Source organism: Strix uralensis, chromosome 1, assembly GCF_047716275.1.
Source record: "Strix uralensis isolate ZFMK-TIS-50842 chromosome 1, bStrUra1, whole genome shotgun sequence".
In the NCBI taxonomy this organism is placed as follows: domain Eukaryota; kingdom Metazoa; phylum Chordata; class Aves; order Strigiformes; family Strigidae; genus Strix; species Strix uralensis.
In genome coordinates, this window is record NC_133972.1 from 118,286,568 (window position 1) to 118,309,328 (window position 22,761).

The following is a 22,761-nucleotide window of genomic DNA, read 5'->3' on the forward strand; positions in this document are numbered from 1 at the left end:
TTTCAAAAGGCTTTTCAGAGAAACTTGTCTAGGCTGAAGAATAGTTGTAGTATACTGTAGTGTTGTATTTTCAGGAGTAAAGCGGGTGACCTGGGATAGTTCTTGCAACTAAATGATTGCATTTGCAGGCTAAGGTGTGTGCTTGTTATGGGACTGAGTTTTTGGGCAGTTTAGAGGGCATATAGAAGCTAAAAGAGGTCATAGTTCAAATTCTAATTTTTCAAGCAGCTCTGCAGAGTAGGGATGGACCCCTTTTCCACTTCATTGTGGTTCCATGTTGATAAAGGTGTCTGTTTATATAAAGTTCCCTATTGATATACTGGTTAATAATTATGCAGTAGGTGAGTTGTACCTATTTTATTTGGTAGTTGCATATAGCAGTACACATCTGAACTTTTTAACATGCTTATTAATTTAAATTATTTTCTTTTTAAAAAAACCTTTTTTTTTTTTTTGTTCTGTTAGATGATGATGTATAAACTCTTTATCTCTGGGTTAATTGCAGCTGTGATTTTAGTCTATGTGTCCTCAAAAAGCTGCCTTTAGAACTAGCTAAAAGTTATTTGCTTGATAAAAATATAAGGTATAAAAATACTGTTAGCTAAAAATATCATGAACCTTGGATGTTTAGTGAAACTTCATATTTGGGAATTTAGAGAAAATTACTCAAAATCCATTTAGTCCAATTTATACATCATCAATCACTCTTGTATAGGAGAGGCTTTGTGAGGGTTGCAGAAAGCTAGGGGGAACGATATAGAGCAGTGAGTAAATGTGTTGTCAGTGGGATCTTGCCTAGACTTCTGTGTTTCAGACCAACAACAGACATCATTTTAGTGTTAAACTACTGTGATTATAAGGAATATTTCTGATGTCTCTGATAGTTGGTGTGGATGACTACAGCTCAGAGTCTGATGTGATTATTATACCTTCAGCCCTGGACTTTGTCTCACAAGATGAAATGTTGACGCCTTTGGGAAGACTGGACAAGTACGCTGCAAGTGAGAACATATTTAACAGGTATGCTTTTTAATGTCCCGTCTGGCTAACGGTATGCAAACTATTCGTCTGATTCAAATCTGCCTAAAGTTAATTTCCCTGAAATACAAATAATTCAAAAAAATCGAACTACTTCACAAAATTCTTCATTTTCCACTCTTCTGTTTGCTGATACTCCTAGTTACAGAGAGCAAAAGATTAATGATAACAGAAAAACGTTTACTTATCTTTTAAGCAACTCTAGTTCAGGACTTCTTGAACCTTTTCATTAATTGGACCACATACTTTTAGGTTTTTTTGTGGATGCTAACATTCCTGTTGGCACAGGAATATAATAGTAAACTGTATCCATAACTGTGTGGAAAGTGACTTTATAGAAAATACTTCTTGGAAGGTCAGGGGAGGATAATGATCAGCACTGTATTGCCAGAGGAACCCAAGAAATGTTCTTCAGGATCATCCTCATCCACAGTTTACAGTTTGGGTGTTGCTGCTTCTGGTTATTGAAAATAAAAAACTGCTAAAAGAAAGTCTTGTCCAGTAATACTGTGGTCTGCATTTCCCGCTTTTTATTTCTGTAATGCCACTGAGCTAGTTTTTTTCATTTAAAAGTACAGGTATTGTCTGTCTGAAGTACGTTACATACCCCCCCCCCCCATCCCCTGCACACAGGTACTCTGCAATAAAGAAATTCAAAACCAGCATTTATTTTAATTGTAACTGTAAGCAGTTACAAGATCACAGAAATGCATAAAATATGTTAAGGTTGAGGTTTTCTGGTGTTTTATTTTAATGTAGTTTAGTTTGGACTCCAAATAAATATTTAATAAAGCATGTTTGCTTTTATGTTGAATTCTTCAGTAGTATGCAGAAGATAAGTCTATGGTCAACCACCACGTAGGTTAGTCTCTCTTTGTTCATGATCTCAGTTCTGTAAGAACTTAGTCCTGTGCTTAACTTTAGTCACGTGAAGTGTACTTAAAATTCCGTACTACATGTATGAACATACCCCATTTGGAAGGTTTTCATTCTGATTGAACTGAAGCTAACAATTATAGAACGGTTTCTCTTATTTCCTGCATAAATCTGTATGCATAAATTAGTTCTGAGATGTCTGATTTCAAAGTTTTCTGTTTTCCTGAAATCCAAAGTTTTTTACAATTTGAGATATGAAATCAGCAATTTGCCAACCAGGAGAGAGTTTTTTTTGTGTTTGACTTTTCATGGGGAGGGAGGGAAGAGAAGCCTTTAGGGGGCTATAGGTGATAATTTTGTAGTAAAAGCCAGTACAGAGGAGAACAAACTCAGAAACTCAAGTTGAGTGGCTTGAATTTTAAACATGAATAGTGGTCCTAATATTTACTTGCCTGTTTAAGAAAAAACTCTCTCTGAGTCTCAGTATGGATTGCATGGGGTGTGGGGCATGCATAAGCTTGAAATCTTTTTGATGACGCTGTCCAGCTTTATGCATCCTGTGCTTGCCTGTGCTTTCTGCAGGGGAAGATGGGTGGAGTAGCTATAGTTTTCCCTGGATTTTTTTTTGTGTTTGCTTCTTTTGGGGTTTTTTGCTGGTATAAACATGTTGTTTAATTCTAGCTCTCTTTGTAGGCCTACTGTGTAACGTAGCATAAGAAAATATGGGATATAGCATACGATAGCCAGTAGTGATAGAATGTAAGTAGCAGTTATATCACTTACAGTGATAGTGAGTAACTATTGCAGGCAGTTTGTGATGGTTCAGCATTAGTCAGTCTCAGGAATAATTGGAGAGATTTTTGCTAGATAGACAAACTGGAGCATTTCATAGGGAAAAGGTAAGAATAAGCAACGTAAATGTATTCTGATTTATATATCTTAGTATATTCACATCCAGTGACTTATGTGTAGTTTAACATTATATTACAAATGAGTTAATGTTTTGGTTGTTTTTGTGACCTTGAACCTGCATTTTTGTGGAAACTTCAAGTTATAGATGCCCAAACCCTTGAAACATAATCATTGAGCCTGGGTAAATTAGGGTAAGATTTTTATTTTTTTTTTTTCCTTTAAATGAATGAATTTGCTTTTAGTGTGGGTTTTTTTTTTTTTAAATCTTTAAATTTCATTTTCAGTATTTCTCTTTGCGTTTTGTTTTTATTATAATTTTCTATCTGGTTAGTCATCTACATATGTATCATATTTGCAGTGTGTGATTATACTGAATGATTAAAGTGAAGTGATTTTTAACAATTGCTACAAAAGCCTAGTCTCCTTTGAGTCAATTCCTTGAGCACTCGTGATTTCTCAGCTGGTGTCTGAAGGCCCAAGCCAGTTGCTCTGAGATGGAAATGGATCTGTGTCTACATCCTAAGAAGTTTTAGCAGATCATGATTTGGAACTTGCAAATAAGAATTGCTTCTTATTTTAAATATGTATGATTTTTGACAGGATGAACTGAAAAAAGAGTGAGGTAGGGAATCCTTTAACAGCTTTCGAAATGGTGAAAGGAGCTGCTGTGTGACAATTTTTGGCATGTTACTGTCTACATCCTCACTCTTAAGTGTTGCTGATCGACACCACAGATGTTGTCTTAGTCTGAGAATGGAGTGGAATCTGACACTTATTAGAATAAAAGACCCCTCTTGTATCTGAAGACCAAGGCAAGTGGGACTCTGGTTATGGTTTCATTAATGAGGAGGCAGCCTCCAGACCAGATTTGAGAAGCATCTCTGGCCATATGCCTTAATAATCCAATTTCATATTGCAGCAAGAGTAGATGCTGAGCAGAAAGCCAAGACGTCACCCTGAAACACAAGGTCTCCTTGTGTCTGGTAGCACTGGTTTGTGTGCATGCATGCATGGATGAAGACTCACTTTTTGCTATTTGCTTTAAAAAACAATTGCTGGTGCAGATTGGACCGTAGCTTCTGTCTCTTCTCATTTTAAAAATCCTCTGTGGGTTTTCCTGAGCTTTATTGCCATTAACTTGCTTCCATTCCTCATTAAGAAGGCTCAGAAGTATGCAACACGCACCAATAGATCTGTTCTAATAGTGAGGCAGTTCCTGAACAACAGACCCTTCCTTCTGATCAGCCTACTTTTTGAGGAATTGTTGTTGCCCTTTCTCTTCAAACCAAAGCAGATCTTGGCAACAGACTCTCATTCATCAGTATGATCAGTCTTGGCTATCAAGACTATACCTACATATCAATGTTGATATTTTTAAGCTATTCTCTTGCCATGCTCCTTTGTGTTCTGAAGTACTACTTTGCTTTTCCCTTGGGAGAATACCTGATGTCTTTTGAAATAGCTTTTTTTAAAAAGTTTAACTTCAAAATACTCATAGAACAGCACTCAGCAGTAACTGAGGATATATTGGATCTCAAAGAGGGATTAAGCATAGGTGTGTGTACTCCCATACAGTTTATCAGTAGCACTTTGGCTATCTACAGTGTAGCTAAAGATTTGGCCTAAAGCATTCTGGGTAACTTGTCTCTTTTGGCTAAAAGATATGCTCCTCTGACTTCAAGGCACAGACATGTGGTTTCTGATATGGTCAGTAGAAGGTGGCCTTCTTGCTTTCTAGACTCGAGGTGGAAGAGAGATTGGCATCAGAAAGCAGACTGTACCACGTGTGACAATGAATTATTTTAATGTGGTTATCTGATTCCTGACTCCAACAGTTGCAATATAAACTTTGGTTTTACATGTCTGTGATTCTGGAAAATAGTCTAGAAGGCTTTAGAATATATGCTCTGTTTCGGGAACTGAGAAATCAATTTATTTCCAAGGAATTAAGGGTAACAATTTCTTAAATGTATCAGGGCTATACCATAAGCCTTTCCAGTTCTCCACTCCCTTTTGCAGAGTCAAGAATGTAATTTTACTGTGTATTTAGAAACTAGGACTTGCATGCAGAAGGTACTCCCACTAAAACAGAAGAATGCTGTTTTCATCCCTCTGTGCTGTAATGCACGTCAAAAACCTAAGACAGTATGTATGGTGGGATGTTGTGAATCTTATCAAGACCTTCCTGAAGTGTAAGAAATTCCCTTGCCTTATTTTAATTTAGTATGATCAGATTATAACCAATAGGTTAATAGAGAATTTGGTTATCCACAGCTGCAGGATTTTTTTTTCCCCAGTCACTTTCCTTCTGTCTATGCAGCCTTAGCCCAGTGTAAACTTTCTCTTTTTGGGGTATTTGTTGAGTACTGACAGTAAGGAAATGCCAAACTCATACCAAAGCCATGCAGGTGAAACTGGTGGCACTCATTCTGACTAGGACACTTCTCATCAGTTCAGGATAAATTAGGTTATTTCTCCTAATCTGTAACTCTCCTTTCCTCTGTTTTCATGTTCCAGTATTTCTGAGCCCACTGTATGTCAAAGACTAAAATTTAGTAAAAATGAAACAAACATCAAAACATGGGGGTTTTTTTGCACAGATTGGCAGATATGTGCATACCAAATAGATGACTTAAGTTTAACTTTCACAATATAGATCGAGAAAGTTTATCTTGTAAGTGTACATTAAAATGATATAAGCTGAACTACCAAAGGACAGCATTTTCCCAAAGCACTAAGAAGTCTTAATCACTTCAACAATACTGAATTGTACCTCTGTGTATTTAGCCTTTCTTCTCAAGAAGGGTACAAAGATGTTGATTTCAAAATTAGGAGGTTATTCAGAATACCTTCTGAGATTGTTCGGGGAAAACAGTGCCAAGCTAAGTTACTACTGCCAATACTCACTTAAACATGAAATGTCATCAAATCTTGATTTAGAAGTTCTGCAAAAATGGGAGAAGAAAAAATTATCTTCTCTCCTCTTCTTTCTCTTTTTTTCCTTAACGTATGCTTACTATCTAAATGCACTCCTTGTGCAGATGAACTCGTTTATATTCTATAGTAGAAATTTATTTAAAGGGCTAATGATGGTGATTAGTACACAGTAATTATACCACTTAAGACTCCCAATATTGATTCCAAATAAGGTCAAAGGAGTATATAAAAGGGGTTTGAGCCAAGCAGAGATATTTATAGCTCTTCTTGGTGTACATTGTTACAAATCCTAATTATGTCCATGCATGCCAAGTCTTCAAAATATCTGTCCCCTGCATGTGGACATAAAGGCAGGGTTTTTGTAATCTATTCCCATTTTATCCTGCTGCTAACTGTGGTGAAGTGTACCTACAAGATATCCTAACTATCAGCTTTTCTGCCATCAGACAAGCTCTCCCCATGCATTCTCATGAAAACTTGAATTTTGCTAATTATCCTCCACTTCTGCACGTAATAGCTGAAGCGCTTGTACTGCATGCTACATTCCAGCCTTTGACCTCTGCCCTTTCTCTGGCCTGTAAGTTGTTTAACAGATAAATAGATGCATTGCTGCTTAGATGGCAGTTGTATACCATAGGTACGTATGGTGAATAAATAATTTTCTTTGAGAGTTCACAGCTGTAGGGTTATTGATTTGAAGCCTCACTTGACAGAGCAGCTAGCAAAAGTCTCTTTGGACCTGGAGGAATCAGGTATGAGATCTGATGGAATGGGCAAGAAGATGCAATTCTGTGAGTTGTTGCAATGAAGACAACTCTGCTAGTACTGAGAATGTGTAAAGGTAGAGTTCTTAGTGGAGCTTGGTATCTCATTAGAGGCAAGCACTGCACAAACCCAAGCCAGTGGCAGGAAGGAAATGGCAAGAAACCATTAATCCTAGCCCCAAGTCATGCCCTGATAACCAGGAGTAATGTATAGTGAGAGAATGTATGCCATTGAAATCATTTACATGGTCAGCATTGACGTTGGTGAAGTAATTTCTGTTACATATGTACTTGAAGGAGTCTGTACTTGAAGTCTGATTCCCTGTTAGTATGGAGCTTATCGGGATATGTCATTATCCCTAGAGGAAACCTGCATCTCTTTTTCCTTCTCAGAGGAGGTATCTCCTTGCCTCTTGAGCATGAACTATGTCTGCCTATTTTTGGTTTTTCTGTGTCTAGATCAGACAGGTCATCCTTCAGAGCTGTTGCAATTTCACAAATGCTTACCTGGTACTTCCCTGGCAAGTTGCTGGGCAAGCTACTGCTTGCCTTATGTTATGCTACTATGCATTGATAGTTCATTGCAGTCCTTTGTTGTAGGCTTTTTGTAGCTCAATCGCCAAGGCTTGCATAAAAAGGAAGCTCAGACTGATAGAGCACTGGGGACCCAGGCTTACTCTCCTCTCCAGTAAGCAGAGCATGTTGAAGCGTGAGCTTGTAGGGCTCAAGTCATTCTGCATTAGTTGCCTCCATGTGGCAAATGCACAAGGTAGGTTTAGCTCTGTGACCTATGTTTGCACCTTGGAGGCAAAAGAATAATTTTGGCAGATTGTTGGGGATAGTGGCAGAGCTAGGTCAGAGCCTGTAATGCTTAGAGGACATGAGTGGACATAATCTCCCAGAACACTGAATGGATGGAGTTACGAGATTACCCTGTCATTACTGTCTACACAGTTAAGTTTTCTAAAGAGAGCTTAGCTTGCCCTGTTGCCTTTTGTTGTAATGCTTTTTACCAGAATCTGCTAAATGTAAAAGTAGATCCATTGATTCCTTTACAAGCCAAAGTAGGAAATGCCATCTGGATGCAGGTGGGGGGCCATCTTCTATATTTAGTCCAGGGAAAAAATTGAATGTCCCTTCTTAACTTGGAGTGGATTTAATAACTAAGTCATATCTACTTCAGGCGAGGATTTGTGGTTTTGTCTCTTCCTCTTGAGTAGAAGGTTTGTGGCCTTCAGTTTACAGGTTGGCTACTTCTGCATAGCCATCTGTCCAACTCCAGGAACTAGTAAAGACTTACTGTGGGATCCAGCCACCACAGTTCAGGATACTGCTAACAAAGCTCTGTGAGGAGATAAGTCTGCTCAAAATTCCCAACATAGCAGGGCACTATTCCATAGTCTCCAGGAGCCAGTTGGGATGTAGTGCTGTTTATTCTGGTTCCTTACTTGCTGAAAGCAACTCAGTGGGTCGGTTGACTTGTCTCTTGCTTTCCAAGATTACGTTTAATATGTGGGAGACACACGTGTCCAAGCAGGCTGGTTTATGAAATATGCTTCATCTGTTCCTCTTCTCTTTTCAGAGGTGTCCAGCCCTTTAAAAGACCAAGTCAACTCTGCTTCTAGGTTAGTGTGTCACGTAGTCTGTTTCCCTTTATTAGGATTTTGTTAGCTGAACTTCCAACTGCATGTCAAGATCTCTGCTGAGAGGTGTTGCACTCTTCTTCTACCAAGTTGAAAAGAGTGAGGGAGAGGAAATTTGTTAAAGGCAAACAGTTTTTTGCAGTTTGTTTTTTGGAGGATTTTGTTCATCCGTGTGTTAAAACAGTTTAGTTTAAGATAGTTTTGCAAGTGGTCAGTGTGAAATGTTTAAATTACTAATTTTCAGTTTTAGAAATATAGAAAAGTCTTCTTAGCTTTGGGACTTCATGAAAACCTACTGTATTTCTCTGCATGGAATTGTAAAGTTCTCAAGCTTCCCCCATACACTAGGAATGTCACCATCTGTTTCTTACCAGTTTGTGACGATCACTCACATTCACCATTTTTAGTGAACATGATCAAGTTTAGCTATGCTTCTGCTCTTGTCTACAGCACTGTTGTTTGTCAACAATGCTTATATCTAGGCTACATCCTAACAGTGTTTGTGTCAATCAGTTCTGGAAATATCTGGCACTTGACTCTTGCTTCAGCATTTTGATAAATTGCTTTGGGGCAGTATAAGAGCTAGAAGCATGTTGAACGCTGTTCCTTGGCCCATTCCGCTGTTGGGATAATCCTGCTAGCTCTCTGAACTGATGTGCAACCCACATTGTCCCAAAGGGTGGAAAAAAAAAAAAGTTACAGCACTGCAGGCTGTTGTTGAGGAGAAAGGTTGATTGCTACACATTGCCAGCTGTATTGTTTAAAAACTTAAGGTTTAGGGCTCTCTAGGTAACTGATGGGTTTTGCACCATAGGCTGCAGCAGAACCTTAGAGGACAAAGCCCCAAATATTACTATATCTTGTCACTGACAAGTTAATCCTCAGAAAAATTTCTCATACATTAGAAGTTGTAACTGAGTTGATTCTGACTTGTTGCATATTTTCGTAATGTTTCATTTTCTACTTTGCTTAATGTAGGTCCCAAGTGCATATGTACCAGTGCATTTTATTTTCACAGTATATACCCATTGCTCTATATAGCATTTGAATGAAGTTTAGCTTCTAAATGTCACTGTTGGTATGTAAATCTTTAACTTGAGTGTTCATGCTTTTGTTTGTGAAATAAGTTAACAACTGTTTAAAACTGTTCTGGCAATAGAGGTGTTGTCTTGCTTTGTATGGAACAAGATAGGGAATTCGGAGGTGGGAGTGAAGGGCTGACACTGACTTGCTAACATTCAGCTCCTGTTTGCCTGCTTGGCAGATGATTACTATTTTTCATCTTTGTGGCTGGTTTCTCTTATCCTTGTAAACCAAAGGGATACTTTTTAATGTTACATTTAAAGTTAACAGTTCTTTAGGATTATGCCAGGTAAGAGAATTAAGAATTCCCAAAGCAGGACTAACTAAGTTTACTAAGTTAAAAGTGAATCTATGTAAAATTTTACTGTTTGGTTTAAGAAACTTTTATGATTGTTCAACTTCTTGGCTGTACTTCTGGACACAAATAATGCTAATTTTTAATCTTTCTTGTAAACTAGGCAAATGGTGGCTCGAAGTTTGCTGGACACTTTGAAGGAAGTCAGTGATGATGAGAGAGATTGTATTGCTGTGTTGGAGAGAATCAGCAGATTAGCTGATGATTCAGGTAGGTAGCATTAAACATTTTACTGGGTTAATAAGGAAAGTCAGAATTGCTGAACCTGTGTTCAGCACAGGCCCAGTATGTTCTTTCTTGTCTTCAATATTCGAAGTAGGCTTCTGCAAATACAATAAAATGCTGTAAAATTTCCTTTCGTTAAATCATCCCCCCAAAGATAACTTTTTCCTGGCTATTTTCCTCAACAGAATTAGTCTCCTTCAAAATGTAGGATTACCACTTTCCATCAGAACATTTTTTGAATAACTTTTATTACGTACTTTAGCTACTCAGCAGTTCTACATTTTTAGATTTGTAGATAGATTTCTTGTCTTGAAAAGAATCTTGCAAAACGTGTGCAAAACTCCTATTGGTTTTGATAGAATTTAAATGCTGAAGCTGTTTGCTTGGTCCCTTTTGGGCAACAATTTGTGAAGATAGGAGAGGCAGCAGGAACTGGTAAGCAAGATGCAGGTACAAGTAATGAGTAAGGGGGCTCTGTAGATACAGAGGGGCTTTTGCTCATGAATATGTTGAGGCTACTGGGTGTTTGGAATAAAAAGCAATGTAGGAGAATAATGACAAACAAATGTGAAAGAAAAGGGGTGCTTAAAAAGTGCCGTGCGAGTGGATTGAAGGGAAAAATGGTGTGGACAGAGCTGCAACAGAATTCCAGGTTGAAGATGCTCTAGAAAGAATTAAAGGCTTGATTTCAACATAGGTAATACTAGTTGAAGCACCAGAAGGAAGGCTTTAGCAGCAAACCATCAGAGAAGATCTGAAGTTCATTCTTTTGTCATTGTAGGAGTGCTATGGAGAGAAACTTGTATTAAATCTTGTATGAGAAGAAAATGTTTCTTCTTTTTAATGTCTGTTAGTTTCTCTCTCTTCTGGAATTGCAGAACATAATGCTTTCCAAGGGCAAAAAGGTATTTTGTGCATTTCTGTTATTCTGTCATTACTGTCTTCATTTAAAATGTACGTTTTTATTTTTCTGAGGGGATGTCCTAGTTTAGCTGGGAAAAATAGCCTGTTGTAAGCATTACATAATTGTATTGAGAACCTCTCCAAGTATTCTTTGAGGGGGAAAAAAAAGTCACTATTCATTTAATATTAAATGTGTCTTTAATTGAGAACAGTGGTGTGCTACTGTTTCTAGAGTGCTTTCCTAGCAGAGCTCTGCTTCTGAAATCTGTATATACAGTGCTTGTTTGTGTGATCATGTTAATAGTTTTGAGCATCAGAAGCTTTCTGAGGCTTCAGCTTTGAAAAATAGGGCTGATGTGTCCAGGGGGAAACAGCCTTGTGCAGCAACTTTGTAGCCTTAGGCTTTTAATTGGTGATCAACTAAGTGTGTCAAATGGAAGTTTGTTTAGGTAGAAATGTAATGGAAGCCAAGAGTTCAGCTCAAATCAATTTGTTTCCTTTAACAAGGGTGGAGTACATTTTTAGTCAGGGTTGGTATTTTCTTAGCGTCAGTAAAAGCAGCATTTCAGGCTTTTCCTGCATTGTAGAAGTTGTCTCAGATACGGCAAACTAGTAACACTGGATTCTGCAGCTGCCCCACAAATTAAATTTCTGCAAACTTAACTGAGTTTTGTGCCTCGAGCAGTTGCAGTATTGGACTTCACCTGTTTCTGTAAGACAGGTTATTAGAATATCCTTGTGTCTTAAACCATGTGAAAATTCATTAGGGAACTAGATCTGATTTGTATCATCTTAATATATGTGTTTGACTGTTATACAAACAACAGCACAGTGGTTTTTGTTTGGCTTTTGTTTTGGAGTTTTGGTGGGAGTTTTTTTTGCTTAAGGCTGCTATTACTAGACTTGTTTTTAATTTTTTTCTTATCTGATGCTTTTTTCCATTTACAATATTTTTTCCAACTTGTTCTGTAAAACAAAAAAATAACTGAATTTAGAATAAGAAAGCATTATAAAAGTATGTGTGTTTTGACTTGCTTGGTTAGAGCCAGGTATCTGTATTGTTAGAGCCATCCTGGAGTTAAGCCTTCATGTTTAAATGCGTAAATAAATAAAAATGAAAACAAACTTGGGAAGTCAAACTAAACTATGTATAGGTCTTCTTGTTTCTAACAGGTGATACTCATTAGTCTTATGCCTGTTTTTTAACATTTGGAGGAAGTTGTCTTCTCTTGTCAAATCAAGTCACAGAAAGTGAGGTGTTTGGTTTTTTTTGGCAGTAGTTGGTATAATGAGGCTTGACTTGAAGCATGTATGTGAGGTACACGATGTCCGTGCTCTCTTGGTGCTACTTCTGTGTTATCCAAAATACAGGTAACAGCAGTGAACTAGAAATACCAACTGTCCTAAAGTTGCCTAAGCAGTCCTCTGTCTCGTTAATACTTTGTAACTTCAGAAGTCCTGTAGTTGGGCTGATGTTTTTCAGATGTGGTCTTTGCTTGAAAAAGAAACATGTTTAGGTGGGTTTTTTTAGGGTTTCGTTTGTTTTAATTTTTTCTTTGGGTTTTTTGTGCCTTTTTTTTGTTAATTTCTTTCGGTTTTGTGGGGGTTTTTTGGGTTTTTTTATTTTTTTAGTAAATTGGGGCTACAATGAGACAGCCATTTCTGTGTTTGAGAGCAAGAGAATTTCAAAACAGTAATTATTTTTATTCTTCCTGTATTGTGATAACACTTTAAGAAGCTAAATAGCACAACTGAGATGACAAACACTGCATTAATGTGAAATAAAAATTAATCTTTACTAGAAAAAGATCTGTGTCCAAATATATGATTGTAGGATAGAAGGCACAAAAAATCATCAGACTGTGGTTTAGTATGATTGACACAGATCTTGACATACCAACTGGCTAGCAAAGACCTAAATTTTTGGAGGCATCATTGCAAATATCAGCTCTAAAACTATTTTCAAAGAACCGTTGACAAAAAATTCTCAAAGAAATAGCTTTTGGTGGGAACTCATTTGGACTCTTTGAGTAGTGTCTTATATCTCTAATTTATGAAAGTTTCTTTGGGGGGAAGAATTAAATATTGTCTATACCTAAAGAATGCTAAATGATGTTTTAACATCTGTCAGCAGTCAGTGTGCGGGTTGCAGGTGGACAGACAGACTTGTAGTGAAATGTACTTTGTGAAGGAGAGTTCTGACTACTGTTGTGTAAGTGCACGTACAGATGATATAAAGTGGGTCTTCTGACAGGGCAGTTGGGACTTTTTCTAATGAATTAGTTCCATGTTACATGTGGTTTTTCAGCCTTAAGATCACTAGTACTGGGAAACAATATCTACTTCAGGTGATACTGGAAATGAGTTGCTTCCAGTGCTGACAGAACACAGGAATTGCTGTGCCCTGGTATCACGTCCTGCTGTGTGTAAATGGCAGCACAGAATAGCTGTTCCAGTGGAGGAAACCCATCAGCGGCAGTTGGGGAATAATATGCTGCCTTCAACCCCCTGACTTGCCAAAGACACTTATTCTCCAAATCTCAGTTGTTTGGAAGGCTTATTCAGTGTTTGTCTTCATTGCTGTATAGTTGGGTGCTACTGCTAAGTCTGTGATTTAGCTGTGGGGTTTGGGTATTTTTCAGTCATTGCAAAGTCTGGAATTCCCTACTGTCTTTGGTAGTGAGTTCCCTAGAACAGTTACAGCTGACATACTTTGTATTGCTTTTGAATCTGCTTTTTAATCACTTTGTAATTTCTCTGTTTCTTTAGGGATGTTAGGTATGGCTTCCCACTTAGATGTTTTTATGGTGTCTTTGAACCTGTAGAAGCCAAGAAGCAGCTTGTCATAGAAGCCCAGTGCTTGGCAATGTTAATTTATCCCCCATAAACGCTTGTTAAGAGATAAAATGCTTATCTTAGTGTTAAAACAGTTGGGCCTTCTTCATTCTCAGATGTAGACTAGCCACAGACTTACACGAGCTTGAACAAGGGCCTTATGACTGTCTTTTTCACTTGAGTGAATTAGTATAATTCAAACTTTTTTGGTGCTGACTTGTGAATGGCTTATACGATACAAGGCTTCATCATTGTACATGCAAGTATGATTAACTGGCTTTGAAAGTTAGCCTCAGCCAGGATTACTGCATTATTGGCATTTTACTCAGTGCGCTTGCAAGGGGCACAAGAAGCTTTAAATCTTATTTCTGAGGATTCTTTTAGAGGGAGAGTCTTAATTTCTAAATATGTATGGTATTTTAGTGTACTGTGAAATAGATACATGTATGTAGCTTTCTAAAGAAATCATGGGGAAAAAGAAGGTGACTTCCTGAGGACCATCACTTATTTGTTGAATATAACCAACTAGAATTTTTTTCTCCTGAATGAAAAGTAATCTCTTTACTGCATAGAATCGGTTGTGAATGCCATTTGCAAAACAAACTGATTTTAAAAACAATTATTAGACTAATTGGTCATTAAGTTTTGAAGCTATATAATCAGGCTTGATGTGGATGGCCTCACAACCTTGATTACTTAATAGCATCTTAATCAGTAAGACCATTTCAGTTACTGCTGTTGGTATAGTAAGAGATGCCAACAATACCTGTCAAATAGCACATATTACAGCATTGCATTTAACAAAATCTTCATATTTAAGCAATATTAGTGGGAATGCTAATATTTGCCTTTCCCAGGTGTCCATAGCTCCACCTGTGTTTTCTCCCTTCCTGCATCTTCATGTTTCCACAATTTCCATACCTCTTCTTCCACCTCCTGCTACACTAAGAATTTTTTCCTTTGCTGGATGTGATCATTTTCTGTCTCTCCATGCATCTGATGGATGACTCATGGTGACTTTACCCTCTCTCATTAGTCTGTATTTTACTTCTCGCTCTGTCAGTCAGTAGTGAAGTCCATTTTTGGTTAGTAAGAAAAAAGAACCTGACTACTGAAGCAGCACGTGTGTCAGACACGTCAGTCTTTCTGGTGGACTCCTAAGCTAAAAGGGACATGCTTTGGTTATGGTGTATTTTCACTTGTCTAGATTATCTTTTGTCTTCAAAAAAGGTAGGAAAGTTGGAGGGACAGATGAAACAGGAAGTGAGAGAGATTGAAAGGGAAAATATGGATGACATTAGAGGGAAGAAAAGAGGGGATGGGAAAGTTCTATTTGGGAAAGAAGGGAATGGGTAAAGTTTGAGTTGATAAACTGTAGAATTTATTTAAACTTTGTCTTTGATCATGCAAATGACGTTCAGTTTGAGTATAAACGTGCATACAAATCCAGTACTGTCACCGTGCTGTTGGCAGATTGGCATTTTAGTATGCTGTGGACCTTATATTCAGGCTGAATATGGAAATGGGGACCTATGCAAGGGGAATGGCATGGAGGTGTTTTCTGCACTTGTTGTTTCTCTCTAGCACATATAAATCAATATTTTAATTTATGTTTCAGCAAATTTTTTTTTAAAGAATGAAAGTGTAAATGCAAAGCTATGCGCTTACACCTTTACTTCTTACTCACAACCATTAATAAAAACAAATATTAATATTGTTAATATTCAGGTGTACACAAAACATTAATCAAAATTATTGGTTAAAGCAGTATTAACATCACTAGTAACTGTTCTTAATATACACTTTTACAACACACAAACCTTACAGCCTCTCACAAATGTACAGGGAATTGACTGCTGCTTGTATTCCAGAATGGGCATTTGGGATAATGAAAGCTTTGCAGAATTTCTTCTAAATACTGTACATTGTTGCAGAACAAGCTATTGTGAAATAAATCTAGTTGTGAGCTGGCTCTGGAATAATTACTTCATCTACAAATAACTGTTCTGGAGCAATTAATTGGTATTATACTGTGCAGCTCTGCAATAATCCCCTTTTAATTTTCAGTATACAGTTAACTGTGGTGCTTTACTTCATAGCTGAAGTGGAATACAGAGTGAACTGAAACCTCAGCAGGGATGAAATAAACATTACACATTCATATAGGAAAACTAAGTGTATGTGCTGGAGTAGCTAAATGAGTATGTTGGCACTTTGCTTACATGAGAGGTAGTGTCAAATTCTAGGGGAAACTGAAATGTGTTTTCATTGGTGAGGAAGGAACAGTTAATTATTTCTGTGACTTTGGAGTCAGTTTGGGGTGTTGATTTAAATCGTGATTTGTGAAATAGCTAAAACTGAAGCTTGGCACGTGCAGATCAAAGTCTGCCCAGGTTCTGGAGATGTTGATTGGAATATATTGCTGGTTTCATGTGGTCTGGACATCGAGAGAGGTAGAACTGCGTAATTTTTATTCTGGCAACTTCTTTTAAAAGTTATTTCACAAACAGAAGAAATGGAAGTCTTATTTTCAGTATAATTCTGTATCTAGAGAATACACAAGACCTGACAGAATGAAATAAAGTACTAATGAATGAGAAAGAAGTATGAGTTTGCTTCTGAGATCTAATTTTTTATATTAATATTTCTTTTCAAATTCTTTTGTTTTGATAAGTTGCAGCTTTTTTCTAGTAGCCTGCTACTTTAAGGCGTAGATTTGTACCTTCAGGAGATAGTTTGAAAAGAGCAGCATTTAAAAAAAACTTCCTCTGCCAAACAGAAAAATACTGTTCCAAGCAAATGTTATGGAGAACCTAATTGTACACAGTGATATTCCAGAGTGACTAAAATAGAAACTTTCAGTCTTGATGTGAAGCAAAATTCTCCACCCAGATTTTGTTTATACTGTGTGCAAGCCTGATCCTGACTGTGTTGTACAGTGCAAAAAATATATAATACAGATGTATTCCCCAGCTGGATGAGCTTATGCTTTAAGAAGCTATGTGTAATAATTTTAACTGATACTGCCATGCTCTGTTCACTGTGGTGATGACCAGGCTATAAATTTGGTTATAAACAACAGAAAAGTTTAAACTGAAATAGCAGACACTGTCATGTATTGAAGCCTGCTGAAATCTGTATTTGGAGCTGCCACCTGTCTAAGCTGAAGACAAAGCTGAGGAATGGATGAAGAGAATGAGAAAGCGCTGTATCTTCAGTAGGAATTTTTGGCATTGTTGCTTGAGTCTTTAGGAAACATAATGCCAAAAAAAGCTCTACTGTAACCCCATCAGACTGCAAGATTAGGCTCTATTCAGTACACACTGGAACATATGCTTCAGCATTTGGAAGAATTGAGCTCTTATCTAAATTGGTAAGCTTAAGGTTCAGGTTCTTGCATAGCAGCAGTAATTCCTCAGAACAGCACAAATGCCTTTTTGATAGCGAATTATGGTGTTGCATTACACAGCTCATTACATACACAGTGCTCGTTTGTTTGTTGAATTGACCTTACTAAGATTGCAGAACCATGTACTGAAAAGTTAGGGAATGTAAGAACTAAGGTGACTTTACAGTTCTAGTTCATTCCTGGGCATGAATTTTTCAAGTCTTTAATTGCATCACCTCATCTGTCTGTGTTTCTCACAAAGCCAGAACTTGCTTAGCAGCTCAGGAAGAAGGGGGTCACTTTACATGAGCAGCTCTTCTGTGTTGTCAGGTGGTCTGGCTGCAAGTGCTGCATAATAGGCAAACCCTGTTATGAAGAAAAAGGGATCTTATGTTTTTGGTACTCATTGCTGTCTTACTGGAGTGCTTCATTTAGAAATTTATGAATTCAATTTCACAGCAGACCTAGTCAATTTGGGGAGAGGGAGTGTTGCCATTACTTTACCAGTGGGTGGGCAAACTGTAGAGGTATCAAAGTCAAAACAGTCTGCCCATTTTGAGGGCCTAGTGTCTGAAGCTTTATATGTAGTTCCTGACATGCTTAATACAGAGCTTTTGCTGGCTTTGACTGCAGTGGTGGTATTTCTTCAGCAGTGAAGACACAGAGTTTAGACTGCAATCAAATGAGTAGTGTGCCAGAATGAAGACTCTGGCTTGAGCATTTTGCACAGTTTCACACTAGGCAAAGGAACGAGTCGGGTTTCTCATCATTTTGCTTCTTTCACTCTGTTTTGATGGTAATATCACAGTAAGCAGTCCCAGTGCCCTCTCTTACCATCACTTGCTTGCTTCCATCATCAGATAGTTCTGCTACTTGAGGAAAATGTGTGACTGCACGGGGAAACCAATCTAAGTGCCAGTTCTTGCTGTTTAATCATGCTGCTGTGGTGGGGCAAAAGCTGCATCAGCCAGATCAGTTCTTTGATATGGTTTGTTGTCTGGCTGCACGAACAGTTGCATTGGCATAATGGAAGCTGCAAGGTTTGGGAGAGTGGGAACTGCCTGAAGCAAACTTGGAAACAATTTAAGAAACAGTGCTGCCAAACATGCAGTCTTAGCCAAATTTATCTTCCTCACTCTCCCTCCCCTCTGCCCCCACCTCCCAAGTCATCTTCTGTCTGCTGTAAGAAAATGAGGCAGGAGTCCTAAGGAATGAGAATGAGATCCAAGTGATAAGTGTTGTGTCACAAGCCTCTTGTACCTGTAGATCATGTCCTGGGCATGTCTTGAAATAGCAGCCTTGTGGAAAGGTGGGAGCGAGTCCCTCCGCCCTGGCATTGGGCCCTGGTTCTAGTTTCTTGTCCAGCAAGTTCCAGTCTCCCTTCCCTTTAGTTGCTAGTCTTACCTCCTTGTCACGCACCTCCATCCCTCCTTGCACAGCCTTGATGGTTCCTCATTCTGCTCTGTTTCCCATCTGCAGCCTTTTCAAAATAATTGCTCTTGGAGGGAGTCTGTGCAGTGATGGCTTTCTCTGTCTAAAAACGTGCTCGGCAGGGAAGGACTCTTCAGTTTGTAGTTGCTGTACTCTCTGTCAGCTATGGGGCAGGTGCTTTCAGGGTGTTTTCAAGGCCTCTTAGCCACCTTTGGGCAGGTTTTCACACAGACAGAAAAAAAACATGTTGAATTGTAAAAGGACTTCTTTCTCTGACACATTTCAAGACCCTCTTCCAGGGTGAAGAAGCTTAGACCTTCTCAGATAAGAGGACCAGAATTCACCGTAGGAAGAAAATAGATGGTTTTGCCAACTTTAGTCTTGAAAACAGCTGATCTGCTTTGGTTGATGATGATTTCCGCCCCCCCCCCCCCGCCCCGAAAACCTTATCCTAATGAAGAATTGCAGTTTATCCTATCTTGTGTTAATAGTAGGAGGTGCTGCAAGCTCCCCATAGAAAGCTAGACTGAAATTAGAAACTTAAACTGAGGATGGTAACTTTGTATTCTCTATGTTTTTTAGAAAAACTGCAAGTAGTATTTCCTTTCTTTGCATTAATATGATATGTAGAATTTAGCTTTCAGAATTAATGATCTTATTAACTATTATGCTTGTCCTGTTTACGGGTGCTTACTTTGGTGAACTGTCCTGTTTAGTGCTACAAACATAGCATTTTATCTGTTCATTTTTGTTAATTCAAGTCGGCTAAAACTTGCACATAGTTTGAGTAGTCGTCTTCAGGATCTGACTTCTTCAATACAAACTTCAGGATGTGTGTATTACTTATGGAGTTCCACCTACGCATGTTTCAGAACATCTGAAGTTGAAATAAAAAGGCTTTTGTCCTGTGTGTTCCTGTTAATGTTTTGGGAAGAGAAACAGAGCGGATGGGAGACTTTTTTTTCTTTATTGTTATGAACAGCTAACCTATTCAGTATTGATTTGTCTGGGATTTAATTTTGTATCTTGAAACTTTGTTGGCAATTCATAAACTTTACAGATGATTTTGGTATGTTTTTCTGTAGGAAAAGTAATTTAAGTCTGTAGTCAAAGAAATAGAGCCTATAGGCATTTGATTACTTTGTGTGCTATGATCTTTTCTGTCCTCAGTGAAGAAAAGACTGCATACAGCATGGTATTTGCTTTATCTTTGTTTTGTTTTATTCAGGCCCAAGTTGTCACTTGTCACCAGTGTTCAAGAAAGCCAAGTGGTGCATGCATTGGCCATGTTAAATACAAATGCAAATTACATGCTTCTATCTAACAAAAGGTTGTATTTTTAATGTATCATGTTAATTCCAAGTATTTCAAGGAAGATGGTTCTGGTCATACCGTTAAGATCTACCTGAACAATTCATAGGTAAAAACTTAGTAAGGCATGTGTAGCCTGTGGACAGTATACATCTTATTACTTAAAACATTGTAAATCAAATTACTGTAACTTGAGAGTAGTTGATGGGTTTTTGTTATGTGTGTTTATAGGTAACAGTTCTCTAATGTAACCACATATGTCAGCAAATTCTGAAAGGACAGAAATACTTAGTTCTGAAATTACTTTTTTTTTTTTTCCTTCCCTGTGGATGAGTGGCCTATCCAGCATGTGGTGATGATGTACTTTTAAAATTGAAGCTTTTTTAATATTTGGAATCTAATCCACACTTGTATTTATTTTCTTGCTTCTCCTCTCATCCACCAAATAGATGTGCATGTTCTGTGGGGATTAGGATTCATTCAAGCAGTGCACTGTTTCCTGAATTTAATAAGTGAATGAAATATTTTTTTAAATAGTCACCAACTTTGAAAAACATACCTGAAATGTTTAACAGAAGCAACTGGAAAGATGCCGGACCTTTTCTATCTGACGAAAATATCAGTAGCCTTAAAAAGCAAAGAATGAAAAAGTATTTGTGGTTATGGCTGCTTGTCCTGCTCAGTGGGATCTTTGCTGCCCTGAGAGGCTGTGGCCAGGAGTCTCCCTCAGTTCACTTTTTCTCACAGTGGTACCAATTTTGTCTTGACTTTCTGCTTAGCAGGTTGCTTTGAAGTAGGTGGTGCTTATAGGGAGTTCAGACAGCTTCTGATATAACATTTGGTGGCTTGCTCTGTTATACCTCTTGGCTTTTCACTGAGAAGGTAGGACCTGTATTTTTAGTAGCTTAGCAGTACAGAGTGTAGTTGTACCTGGTTTTGCAAAAAGATGGTGCTTGTCAAAATGAAGCTTGACATGAACACACTGCCATGAACACATGAGAACATACTTTGTATGTAAAAAGCTTATTCTGACAGTATGATTGTGAACATTTATTGTGGCTTTTTTGGTTTTATTTTGACCCTGACAGAGCCAACAGTACGGGCAGAACTGATGGAACAGGTGCCTCATATTGCTATGTTCTGTCAAGAAAATAGACCTTCAATACCATATGCTTTTTCCAAATACTTACTGCCTATTGTGGTACGATACCTCGCAGACCAGAATAACCAGGTAAGTGTCTTTTACAAATAGTTTATTAACTGGTTGAATATACCTGGTATAATGCTAAATTTAAATAATTTAGCATCATACAAGTCTGTAATATTTCAGGGTAAAAAGATTTTGAACGGACATGAAATACATGGTGCTCTGAACTTCAGTTAAAGAAAATTTTCAACTTTTTTTGTCTAACGTGATCTGCTCTCATTTGGGGCCATTTATCTGGTATTTTATATTCATGGACAAAATCAGTCATTTTGATAAGCTTACATAATTTAAATTCTGACAAAAAGGAACAGTAGTCATGAAAAACTGACTCCTTGCTATAATTCAATTTTTTAACACCGTTATGTACCTTCGCGACTAGTTATTTGTGTATTGATCCAATAAAGCTTTTGGATTGAATTTACGTGGTTTGTTTGTGTGCATTTATGAGTTTGCCTAAAGCTTTCTTCAAGCTTCTCTGCATCATTTCAGATTAGGGTAATCCTAGGTGGTACATTATTTTAAGTATTTTAGGCCTCTGAGTTTGTCACTCTTTTCTTTGCCCCTTTTGATTTTCCATAATTAAAAGTAGACACCCAAACCTATTTTTCTTAGTAGTAGTTTTGCGAATTCATGTATAGTACAACAAGCATACTTCTACTTGATATTCTCTTGCTGGCAGATGCAGCAATTCTTTTCATTGTTTTAACCTCTGTTGATACTTCATAGTTAATTTGGCTGGTTTGCTCTGAAACAAAGATCTCAAATGTGTTTTCAAAATGGCTGCACTGCAGTATATAGTCTCTTTATGTAATGTTTTCTCTTCTGGTGAAATTACTTTTTTTGAGAGGCAGGGGTTAGCCATGTATGAAGTCAATTATTAATGGTTATCTTGGTTTTGTACAGTCCTACCTTTTTTAGATGGGACTAAGCAAAATTGTGTCTTAGAATTTAAAATACATTTGAAATAAGCACAGTTGTTCATTGTCAGCCAAACTTGTTAATCTCAGAAAAAGAGGATTTGTTGAATAAAATTCACGTTCCTTAGAACTTTGTTACTCCCAAGTTACTCCCAAAAAGCAGTAGTTGTGCTGCTTTTCTTTATGTATCGCATGAGCTTTGCCATCACTACTTTTTTTGACATTGCTGTCTGTGTTCTGGGGAGCATGTAGGTGGACACTTTTATAACGGCATTGCCTTAGTTTACAATACACAGGTGTTCTTGGCTTCAGACATAGTTTGTTTCAAACATGATGTGTTTGCAAAAGTGCTTTTGGAGCACTTGGCTTCTTGCTGAGTGCAATTAGTGTAGGTGTGTGGTAGTATATAGGTACAGCTTCCAAAATACGGGATGCATATTTAAATAAACCAAAAAACTCCCTTTGAATTCTTTGGTTCAATTTTTGTCATCTTATGATAGGTAAGAAAAACAAGCCAGGCAGCATTGTTAGTTCTCTTGGAGCAAGAACTCATAGAGAGATACGATGTGGAGACCAAAGTGTGCCCTGTTCTGATAGATCTGACAGCTCCAGACAGCAATGATGATGTGAAGACTGAAGCTGTGGCTGTAAGTAACAGCAGTACCAAATCACACAGTGTAATGTTTGCTTGAATGCTTGATATTACAGTGATGGCAGTGTCTTTTCAAGTTGCACATCGATGGAGCGTTCAAAAGAAAAAATTATATTGGTGTCCATAACTAATCTGTAACTTTTTCCATGCTGTGTTACACTGAAGGTTAGATTTAATTCAGTAGCTTATACATTGTCAGGGAGAGGCTCATCCCCTGCACTTCGGGTGTGCTGACTCCTGCGATATCCTCAGATGCGGGAAACTCAACTGTGTGGTGTTTGGCT

At 37.8% G+C, this 22,761-nt stretch overlaps 1 protein-coding gene across 10 annotated transcripts in view; it reads left to right on the forward strand.

Annotated features, from left to right (window-relative positions):
• PPP4R1 (protein phosphatase 4 regulatory subunit 1) overlaps positions 1-22,761 on the forward strand; it is a 67,563-nt gene that overhangs the window by 15,132 nt on the left and 29,670 nt on the right. For 4 of the 10 annotated variants that reach the window (XM_074878260.1, XM_074878238.1, XM_074878229.1 and 1 more), the window contains 4 exons: positions 885-1,020; positions 9,712-9,818; positions 20,790-20,932; positions 22,326-22,472. In XM_074878260.1, coding sequence (XP_074734361.1) covers positions 962-1,020; positions 9,712-9,818; positions 20,790-20,932; positions 22,326-22,472 — 456 coding nt within the window. In that variant the 5' untranslated portion in view covers positions 885-961. Of the gene's footprint in view, positions 1-884; positions 1,021-6,473; positions 6,516-8,109; positions 8,153-9,711; positions 9,819-20,789; positions 20,933-22,325; positions 22,473-22,761 lie in introns of those variants that run through there. The other 6 variants (XM_074878252.1, XM_074878245.1, XM_074878285.1 and 3 more) reach the window with 5 other exon arrangements.